The 11,712-nt window shown below is 40.4% G+C and overlaps 1 protein-coding gene across 1 annotated transcript in view; it reads left to right on the forward strand.

The window, feature by feature from the left end:
• AIG1 (androgen induced 1) overlaps window positions 1-10,670 on the forward strand; it is a 118,930-nt gene extending 108,260 nt beyond the window's left edge. The window contains exons 5-6 of the mRNA XM_042818228.1: window positions 6,694-6,857; window positions 9,998-10,670. Coding sequence (XP_042674162.1) covers window positions 6,694-6,857; window positions 9,998-10,035 — 202 coding nt within the window. The 3' untranslated portion in view covers window positions 10,036-10,670. The remainder of the gene's footprint in view (window positions 1-6,693; window positions 6,858-9,997) is intronic.
• The last annotated feature ends 1,042 nt before the right edge of the window (window positions 10,671-11,712 follow it).

Here is an 11,712-nt window from a genome sequence, read left to right on the forward strand (position 1 = left end):
TTCCTTTCCTTTCCTTTCCTTTCCTTTCCTTTCCTTTCCTTTCCTTTTTTCTTTTAAATTCTATCCCTTCAGTCAGGAGAGCGTTTGGGCAGGCACACTTAGTTCATGCACTGCCTGTGAAGAAGAACTCTGCATTGCTTTCAAGGAACTGTGCCCAGGCACAACATTCACAGACCTGTGTTGCCTGTTGCACTCCACACATGGACTTTCAGGATCTAGGCCATGGGATAAGATGGGAAAGACCAATTGGCTTTATTTACTATGGCTTGAAAAAGTCATAATTTGTACTGAATTGTTAAATCTAGACTGTACTAAGAAATCCTAGGAGTTTGCCAGTACTACCAGAAAATACTGCCAATGAGAGTATGGAGTTGGTTGTCAAGGAACAGAAAAGAGCCAGAAATGTGTTGCTCCTTGCAATACAAATGACCTCATGGCAACTAATATCAGAGCCTAATATGTCCCTAGAATAAACTGAGATGAACGCATTTATTTAAAATTGCTTTCTTGTTCCATCTGCTTTTGAGTGCTTGAGGATGCCAAATAAACAGACCCTAAGAATCTGACTCCACTGCTCACATAATTGGTAGGCTACATATTTGGGATCAAAAGACTTGGTCTGCTCTCTTGTTGCTATCTCAAATCCACTAGGACTTGCCTCCATGTGTGCCAAGCTTGGACTTGATTAATTCTTTGATAGATCTAATTAAATATCTTAGGTATCTTTAAACCTTTCTTTGAAAATAAAGTTTAAGTGACTTTGTGAGAGCTCTGTAGATTTGCTGAGGGAAAGCATTTACATGGGATGATTTGCTGAATTCTTCTTGAATGAATAAAAGAAATGAATCTACATTCTGAGAATTTGTAATGAATTTGAAATAGCTGCAGTCAGTTTTGCTGTAGGATTTCCACTCTGTAGAAGGAGAGGAAGGTCAGAAATAGAATATGTTGGCAAAAGGGTAGGAATGCTAGGACAAACACTGTAATTCAGAAGAGAAGGGTAAAGAGTATGGAAGTGATTGATACAGATGGAGTAGGAAACCCAGCATGTGTCTGCTATACAGGGTGCGTTGTTTTCTGTGTGTCAAGAAGGGGCCATACGTGATTTTGCAAGCAAGCACTGGAGAGCAAAATTCAGCATGGATCAGGTGAATCAATGATTGGCAAAGACCAAATTAAAAATCCTTTAGAGACAAGCAAAAGAGGGTTAACAGAGAGCATGGGCAAGGATATGTGCAGCTAATAGGTCATCAAGATGAAATCATGCAAGTGAGTGGAAAAAGCTTGGAGGGGAAGAGGGAGATGGGCTTTCAAATCAAGAGTGGAAGGCTGATGGTGGGTGATGGATCATAGAATCACAGAATCACAGAATGGCCCGGGTTGGAAGGGACCTCAAGGATCATGAATTTCCACCCCCCCTGCCACATGGAGGTCCACCAACTTCCCCATTTAATACTAGACCAGGCTGCCCAGGGTCCCATCCAATCTGGCCTTGAACATCTCCAGGGATGGGGCATCCACAACCTCTCTAGGCTGCCTGTTCCAGCACCTCACCACTCACTCTGTAAAGGATTTCCCCTTGACATCCAACCTAAATCTTCCTCCCTCAACTTAAAACCATTTCCCCTTGTCCTGCTGTTATCAACCCTTTCAAAGAGTTGATTCCCCTCCTATTTGTAGGCTCCCTTTAGGTATTGAAAGGCTGCAATGAGGTCACCCTGCAGCCTTCTTTTCTCCAGGCTGAACAAGCCCAGCTCCCTCAGCCTGTAAGTGGATGAGACAATGCAAAAAAGAAGAGAGTTGAAGCCAGGACTACATAGAAAGGGAAAGATTCAGAAGTAGAAGAAACAAAAATAGGCTAGGGAATTAGCATTCCCTGTACCTTACCTACAAGAAGAATGGGAGAAAAACAGTGCTTTCAGGAGAATTCTTCATGAATCCTCAGTGTGATAGGTCTGACATAGCCATTGTGGACTGTTGCATTCTGTTTCCCCTCCACCTCCATATCAAGTGTTTCAAAGTAACAGTACAGTCAGTACAGATGACATGCATAGATAATACATTCTCACTTGCTTGTGCATCTCCTTAAAATACAGCTCAAGAAAGCATAGCAACCATTGCTATATTTAAAATTAAATATTATTTATCAAAACAGACAACCTCCAAATCTGCAGAGTTTCTGTCATTGTAGCTCACACGAATTTCTCCTAATCTTTGTTCATCACAGAGAATGCCGGCACTATGTTGTGCTGCGTATATTTTGCATGACATTCTTTGCAGGAGCAGTTTTCTGGGATTTGACATCTTCTGACTGCACAAGCCATTCCATATCAGTAGTGCAGTCCTATTGACCCTTGTATTCTTCGGCAACACTCAAACTGGTGAAGAATCCAGCATAAGAAAATGGAAGAGGTGGACAGTATTTCTTTCATTTCCTGATGACTGTCTATTGAATTTGTATTTTAGTATTTAAAATTCCTAACCAGTATAAATTCCTCCTGTAGATTCCTCCTTCCCAGCTTACACCTGTTTGGCTGGGAATATAAAGAGGCCACCATCTTGAGATGGCCGAGAATGTAACAATTCTGATTAGATGTAGAAAAGCCGTCCAATGTCTTTGGAAACAAAAATTAAAAATGTAAAGAGAATTGATGAAAATTTCCTTAAACATCATTTTTTCGGTGTTAGAAATCAAAAGTAGAACAGTTTTATTCTGGGTCATTGTGCTCCAGCGTCTGAAAGCACAGGGTTGAACCCTAGCCTATACCCACAAATGATTTGTTCAATGACTCAGCTGCTGTGAGCCTATCAATCACCTCCTTCAGGAGATATTCTACAATTTAACAGTTCTGAGTAAAGTTCCCCCTTTCAGCAGAAGAGGAGAGTGATACTAGAAAAGATGAGGAAATAAAAGCATAGAAAATACCCACATTCTGTCACTTGTTAAATTGTAGCCACAACAATCAGCTTTCAATGTATTTCAGACTGAAGAAATGGCCTTCTATTTCCTCTGTTGCCAAAAACCTGGATAGCACAGAAGATGTAGGAAAGGATCTGTGAGAGCTGCTGCAAGAAATACCCAGAAAGGCATTACGGCAGTAGATCAGTGTAGTTATGTATCAAGGCTGTGACTGTTGCTAATGTCAGATGCTCCAGGAGAGGATTCAGAAGGCCTTTTTGGAAAAAACAGCCTATAAGGGAAGCTTTCATCTAAAGACAATGAAAAAAAAATGGGTGTTTGGACCCTTCAGTCTTGATGTGTTCTGTACTTTGTACTGAAGCATAATTGTATGCATTTTTATTATTTGTATAGTCTCCTGACTTCAGAAGCTCGCTGGAGTTGTATTATAGTGCCTACAACAAAGGACTGGATTAAAAAAACACAAAGTCCTATCAAACTTTTATTCTAGGAGGTTTTTTTAATCTTGATTTCAGTGACATATCACTGCAAGCTAGGGTAGATCATTAATTAGACATCACACAGAAAGATATTTCTTTTGTCAGATCTGAATGTCTTGCTTCTGAGTTCTGCTATATTGCTCCTTCTGCTACGAGGAAGAGCATTTGGAGCTCCTCAGCGATTCTGTGGCATGCATTGTTACTGTATGTCATCTCATTCACTGCTCTGAAGAAAGGCTCTACAGGCCCATGCCTAACAGTTCCTGCTTTCAGATCACATAGTACTGATTGTTGTCTAGCTGCAGATTTGGCTGAAGGACTCAACTTGGGCAGGAAATAGATGGAGACTCATAATTCAGACCACAAGGAGCCAGCAAGTTGTGATGCCTGTGCAAGTGTATTTCGAGTTGTGTAGCTGGCAGCCGTGTAGCCATCATGAGGGAGCAACCCCTTTCGGTTGTCACAGCCATCTTCTGATATCTACCTACTGAGCTTGCCTTTACCAGAACTAGGATTTGCACATGCCATTGTAACAGTTGCATCGCTCAAAGTGAGGCATAAACCACAAGGTTCCCACAGTTTTTTGAATTTATTGCTTTTCTTCATTAACAAAAGATCAGTAGCCAAAGAGTAAATGTACCTATCTTCTCGGCACAGTTTTCATTTTCTCAGACAGACTGATTGAAAAATGGCAGACAGGAAGACTCATTCCTTTGATATATGAGATGTACAACATCTACTGTATACTAGAAGTGAAAAACAGCTACAAAGTCAAGGTTTTGACAGGTGTTTTGAAAACGAAGCAACAGTGTGTTTTCAAATTTCTGTGTTTGTTTTTTTTTTTCTGTTTCCTACACCAGCTGGTTGAAAAATTCCAAAAATCACCACTTTTTAAAACATTTTAATTTGAATACAAGTGGGAATATCTCCACTCCTTTTTTCTTACCAGTTCTAACCAATGGCAAAGTGAGCTGTGTGACTCCTAACGCACTCCTCTTTGCTAAAACACTGCTACATCCAGAAGGACTGCCACAGAACCAAAACATGGGGAGCTTCAAAGTTCATGCTATCTTCTCAAAAGTAGTCAGGCCAGTGTTACCTTAAACTTTTTCTCCTCGATGTATTTTTGCCTTAACAACCCATTTTTCATACCTGTGCATTGAAAGGGTCTCAAACTGGATCTAGATTTGCACTCCTAAGTAAATCTTAATGCATGCTTCCCTGTGCTTATCTAATAATGAAATTGGACGAGAATAATGACTACTAGAATTGCAACGTTGAAGGCACTCATTAGTGTTAGTAATCAGCAATCTTGAATGGAGGCTTTATGCCCATGGTTTATCAGCTCCTTGTGTGGGGCTGTGCTAGCGTGCGTTCAGTGTTGAGCAGGAGCGAGCTGCTCAGAAAGGCCATCAGGTGAGGTTTCCATGGTAGCAGTTGTCCTCTGGCAGCTCCCTTCCGAGGTGCAGGCTGCGCAGGAGCAGTCAGTGTGCCACTGCTCAGAGGGGACAAGGCCAACATCGCTCAGCCCAAATGCAATGCTCGCTGGAAGGAAGGTCGGGGTTGCTGAGGGTGTGAGGTTGTGACAGTCATCTCAGCAGTACTCTGTACCCCCTGTTCTCAGCGCATGAGTTCCTGCGTTGTGGCTGCACTGGTGACAGGCGTACAGCAGCTGTGTGGAACGCACCAGCAGCCTTGCCAAACAAGGCGACCTTTCTGGGCAGCAAAGAACAGAGTTCATACAATGTACTAGAAATTCTGAACTAACCAGACACAGCTGACATTCAGGAGCTCAGCAGTGACTCATTGGTCAGATTTAGAAAATGTTTCTTCTTTCCAACATAAGTGCATTCTAGTAAATGTCACTTCTACTTGGTTCATGAATTTGAGTACATAGGTGCCATTTAGAAGGTCCCTTGAAAAGTCCCTCCATAAAGATGCTTCATGGTACTGGACAGTTTCATCACGCAGGGATGCTAAGTACATGTACAGGTAACAGAGAATCACTAAGCAGGGATTCTATGCTCTCTCTTTCTCTCTATGCTTTCTGCTCTTCAGAAGCCTGTGGCCATTGACGTAGTGATCAAAAGTTTTCTTTAAACAAAAAGTATCAGCAAGTAAAGCAAATCATATGGACATGGAAATCTCCATCAATAATTTTCTCTGCAGCTGCTGAGTCTTCTATCTAGCTGTGCTTCGTTGCACGCATCTCTCTCAAACTGATAGGAGAGGATCAGATTTACAGTCTTACAGAGAGATCAGCAGCTCAGAATTGTGAGCCTCAGCCTTGTCTCCACTGAACTTTTTTCCCAGTTAGCCACCATGATGTGTGCTCAGTTTTTTGGCAGCATTTACCTTTCTTAGCTTCCAGCTGCTGGAATATATGATCTCTCTCTGTCCCCCGCTCTAATTTCACCATTCACCATGTCAGATCTCTCTGCAGCACCTGTCCTTCCACAGGGTACAGATGTCAACGCAGTCACACACACAGAAACCACATACCTAGAGTGCTTCTTCAGACTGCGTTGAGGTACAGCTCACACACTGTTTCTTGAGTTAACGTTCCAATGTTCTCCATTGTAGATGAACACTAACAACAACTGTGAGAAGAGCAAGTCATCATCATTCCTTTTCCTTTGTTGAGTGTGGAGCTGGGTGGAATTTCACTGATGAGATGGTTTAAAAAAAAAATTTTTTGCAAGCAAAAAATTATTTGATCACAAATCATACTAGGTAGCTGGAAGAAAAATTGGAGCAACCTATAAAACACAGGTGCTAAAGAAATCATTGTTTTAAAGAGAAGCTGAACCATATGTCTCTGACAAATGAAGAAACTGAAGCACTTGCCAAGTGTGGAGAGGAAAGCAGCGAACACACAAATGTACAGAATGAAAACAAAATGCACCAGAAAGCAGAAAGCCAGGCTTTGTAGGAGAATTGCAGGAGCACTGAACACCTTTTGGAAGAACTTGCTTGGAATTGTGGGAGTGTTGCATTCCCATGCTGACATACAAAACAGGAGTTTATATTCTTTGTAAATATAAATGTAGCATCAGAACCTGAAAATTGGATGACTGTTCATAGTGAATTTAAAACAAAGCTGTAACAGTACAGGAAATCAGTCTTTGTTTCATCATTTTAAATGTCTGTTCTGGAAAGATACCATCTGAGCTCTCCAAGAAGCTGCAGTTAATAGCAACTCGCTGTCCTTTCAAGTGAACCTTTTTAGGTTGCAGCTACTTTCTAAAAACAAGGCTGTAAGAGTCATCACTTGATGGTTTTGTTCTGTTTCAGGGTGTGCTGGATTCACCATGTTACAGGAGTGTGGGTGTACCCACTTCTTGAATATCTCAGCCCAGGTGTCAAAATAATCTTTTTTGCAGCTGTTACTGTAATAATTAACATCTTCTACGTGATGGGAGAGGTCCTGAACAACTACATTTGGGATACTCAAAAATGTGAGTATTGTTTTAGAAATATTAATTCATGAAGTAATCTGTCAGGGCTTGAATGTGCTGCCCTGAAAGTCAAAAAGATTTTTAGCAGGCTAAAGTGGAGGAGAATGACAGAAGTTCCATTGAAACTTCTTGCTTGCTCGCTCTTAAGAGCAGTCAAATGAATGGAATGGCTGCTGGAGAGCACTATGTGCTATGAATATGTATTCTTTTTTATTACTTCTAATACTAATTTAAGAGCTGCTAGCAATTACCTGAAACCCACTTGGTTTACAACCCACTTATTAGCTGATGAATCCATTAAATGCCTCTAGAATAAAATATCATTTTGTAGGAACATTGTTAATGTTAAGCTTTGACTAAGAAATAACAATTTTAAAAAGTAGTATTCCCAGATATAAGGTGTCTTTTGCTTATAAATTTATTCAAAGAAAATTAATATGTTCACATCAGTCAAGTATTAGGAATGAAAGACCTTAGTGCAGGGTGAACATAGCTCTCTAGGCTGTATGTTCATCTACCAAGCCTAGGCCAGTAGAGTAGTAAAGGAGTAAAAGGAAAGACAGAGTAAAGGAAAAAGGAAAATAAGACAAACACAAGCTTTAATGTATGAAAGATGTTTTCATTTGTCAAAATGCCTGGAAAGCAAACAACCTTCATAATCTCTGCAGGAGCAAATCACAAATGGAGCGGAATCCTTGCTCACTGGGAATTCTGTCATTGTATTCATTGGGCCCGTAACAAATTGTGACCATAACAACAGTCCACGTCCCATTTTGGGAAATATAGTTTGCACCTGTTCATACACCATAAATTCCCATGGTAGATTTCTGCTCACACGGATCTGTTTTACCAAGTCTCGTGGTACTTGGGAAAGTCTGATTCTGGAAGCTCAAACAGTTTTACCTGCCATTTGCTCTTTGTATCACCTAGATGCAAAGTATCTTGTTGGTTTTATGCTAGGATCAGTGGTCATTGGTCACAGTGGGTTTTGAGTCCTGAGTTTGATGTCACATTCAGGTTATTTTTTACTTATTTAAATTAATGCTGGGAAAAAAAAGCTTGTAAAAAATGCAGCTACAAGGAACACTTTCACTTAATCTACATCATGTATGTAGCATAGAAATGTGGTGAAGAACCAACTGTTCTTACCAAGTCGATGAATAAGTAAACGGTGGAAAATCTCTCTCATTTTGCACCGTATGGATCTCTGCTTCTTGTGGCCTCTGATCCCAGAGAAGCTGATTGGGTCATTCTCCCAGTAGGTTCTCCATGACCCTATTATCCTCTCTGTCATTTCCTTGATTTGGTAAAAGAATACAAATCCAAACTCCTTTGTGGCTCAAGCACTTGCAGTCCAGAAAATGTCATGAGTCACCTGCTGTTGTGCTGTGCTGGAAACACTTTGCATAAACCAAACCTGAAGTGTGTAACACGCGTACCACAAACAGCAGAAATTTAAAATAATGCCAGTCTGTCAACTGGCAAGATTTAGGAAAATGTTATTTGAAAGCTGTACATTTAAAAGGAGTATTTGAATCATAAGTTTTCAAATTAAGGAAGTCTGCAGTGAAATTTCTGAGGTGAAAGGGGGCTGTTTTGAGCTTTGGAGGTTTGGGGGTTTTTTTTCACTTTCCTATGGAGATGCATAAAATAAAGCCTTGCTACTGACAAAATGATTTGCAGTTAGATATTTCCAACTGAAACTACAAATATGGTAGGCAAGGAAAAATTTGCCCTTTCTACAAGCCGGTGTCTATCCACAGTTTTGAGGGTATCTGTGTTCCTGCCAAACTATTTGATGCATCTGCAGCAGTGCAATTGAGAAGAAAGGAAAGAGCCTCTTTTTAAAAGGCAAATAAAACAGCTCATTTAAAACTGTTGGAGGAGTTTCTCACAGCAGAAGGCTCAAGGCTGGCTCTGGAGCAGCCTTGTAAACCCACTGTAATCTTTTGGACCCAGCCTCTTGTTTTGGTTGTTAAACCTGTGACTGTTGCTCAGCACAGGTCTGCCAGTGACACCCAGGGCCGTTGTCCTCAGGCTGCTGGCAGCAGCAGCCCCGTTTGTTTCCTCACTGCTTCTTTCTACAAAGGCAGCTCTGCAGTTGGGTGTTCTAACTGCACGTGGCTCTCACTCCTTCCTACCCTGGAATTAACTAGCTACGTTTTCACTGTGACTTTTAGTGTAACTGCCATCTATGCATAGATTGCATTAGCAGGTGATCTTACTTGTGACTAGATTTTCCTCTCAGTGTTCTCAAAAATTACTCCTATTTTGCCTCCAGTCCTCAGAGGTCCTTCTTTTCCAACATGCAGCAGGCCTGAAAACCTCCAAAAGAAATATTTTTATTTGAGATGTTTGGCAGAGAGGGCCTAGTCAGAAGAACAATACTTTTGTCAGATACCAATAGTAATTCATTGTCCAGAAACAGGCATATGAAATAGCTGAACGTTTTCATTGCCAGAAAAAACACAATCTGCTGCCCAACCCAGACGCTGCTCTGCTCAGCTTAGAGGAGAGAAAAGTCCTGCAGCAAAGATCAGTTCTTTAAGGAGCCCTGCGCTCAGCACAGTCCTCCTGATAGCACTGAGGGACATGACCCTTACCAGAAGAAAGAGGTGCCCTGTCGACACTACTTGATCCTTTGTTTCTGTGCTGTCAAAAGAGGGAGATGTACTTGCAAATATTTAAAAATCTGATGCTCAAATAGGAAGGGGGGCTTAAGTCACTGAATTCTAAGCAGAAATTTTAAAACTTGCATTCAAATAGAACCAGCTGCTTCTCTTCAGCTATAATAACATCCACCTTAATTTGCTCGTAGGTAAGCAGAGGAGTTGAGGGAACTAAGTGTTCCCAGTCCCCTGCAGCAGTCAAAGCCTGAGCATGCGGCAGGGGGTGAGGCTGATTTGAAAGAGGGAGGACTGTGAGGTTCATTACTGGACAACCACTGCCATCAGGTGTGCAGATGCTCTTTTCATGCACAGCAGGTGAGGTAACACATGCAAGAGCATGTGAGCAAGTAGGGGAGAAACAACGGCAATATAGGGAAAAGAAAGATTAATGCTTTAGAAGAAACCTCCCTAAATAAAATTTGGTTTTATTCATTCAGAGATTTTTAAAAGCTGTTCTCCATATGCTTTCAGGTATTGAAGAAGACAAAGAAAAGCCAAAATTGGACTGAACAATAGATGCAGCATGGAGGCTTGTTCATGGCTCCATGGAAGATTTCTCATCCCCAACAGAGGTTGGCACAGAGAGGAATCTTTTGGAAATAAAGCAGATAATGGGCCTTCTGCTCAGAGCAAGGATATTCTGGGGGTTTGTGTGGAGGGAAAATAATTTTAGCTAAGAATAATAATTATGTTTAAACCTCCATTCCTATTTCTCCATGCTTGCATGTGATATACACATTTAAGATGTATACTTATCTCCCTGGCATTCTCAACATGCTTTTCTTGAATCAAGTAAGCCGTTGAATCATTAAGTCATTACAGCTTTCCATTTCCACCAAGAAGAACAAGTCCATTCTTTGTATTGTTTGAGAAAAGCTTAACCAGATATGTCTAATATGGGGAACAAAACAATCCAATGTATTTCCAAGTATAGTGTAAAAATGTATTTAAAATTTATTGCATGAATGTATCTGAAGAATTCAATACGACTGCAATGCAAACATAACATGATGTGACAGTTGCCTTAAATTAGTGATGCTAATAATTTTATCAATCCGGTAAGATTTTATTTGCCATGTTAGACTATCTGAAAATGATGCAACTTTTCTTAATTATGTCTAAATAAAGATCAAGTTATCCCCAAGTTTCTGTTTCTTCATGCTGATTCTTGAAATTCTGGATGGATTGATGACATTTGAATTGTATGTTTTCAGGTTTTCCAGTGTCAGCTGTAGATGATATTGTTTCTGCAGGAGGACTTTTCTTATTTTCCTAGTTCAAGACCAGTCCTGCATTTCCAGATTGTAAGTTCTCAATACATGGGCTTAACCATTAGCATTGTATCAGAAGGTACCTTTAAGCCTTCCTTTGGGAAGGTATGATAGCAAATGTTCAAAATCAGAGGCATGCTTGTCTGTATGAGGAATTCAGTTCCAAAATACTAGAGACAGTCTAAGCTTGACAGAATTCTGTTTAACATTCAGAAAATCAAAGATGAACTGTAGTGGGCATGAAAATTGTGTAGAATTAAAATGAAGTGAACAGAATTATTTTCAAAAAATTACTTTATGAAAAAGTAACCTAAAGATCCAAACGTTCACATGTTCACATCTCACATGTATTCACTGGTGTATTTAGGTGTGTTTATTTTAACACACAGAGCACTTTAAAGGTCTATAATGTTAATGTGTGATTTTTATTACAGAGATTCTTGCAGAGTTTTAATATAACTTGACCATGTTTCTGCTTCGGAACAGTTTGGGAGGAAACAGATCTCATGAAAATCATGATATGCTTCCCATTATTTTTTCTAAATACACTGCTGTTTCTGTATATGTGATTGTAGAAATGGTGCAGTAGCACGGTGCAGTGACTTTCAGTTGATTTCCTTCAAATATAAGGCATCACATTGCCATGTGACTATTCGTTCCGTGATTTACCTCATTTATCAGAGTTGCAAAGATTTCAAAGCTAGGCAAGTTACTAGAAAGTTCCTGTAAACGTATGGCCAGGTTGAAGGAGGAGCTCACACGGAATTGGTTTGGTTCTGCCCAGTTTGTTCACTCTGGCTTCATGCCGAATAAAACCAAGTACACTGCTTGTGCACTCACAACGGCTTTGGAAGCAAATTATCTGTAGCCACGTGGCTTTGCATTAGGGCTATTATGCTCTGCTGGACCTGAGCT

This window comes from Centrocercus urophasianus, unplaced genomic scaffold, assembly GCF_019232065.1.
Source record: "Centrocercus urophasianus isolate 14NV4802_14NV808 unplaced genomic scaffold, USGS_Curo_1.0 seq_10, whole genome shotgun sequence".
NCBI lineage: Eukaryota > Metazoa > Chordata > Aves > Galliformes > Phasianidae > Centrocercus > Centrocercus urophasianus.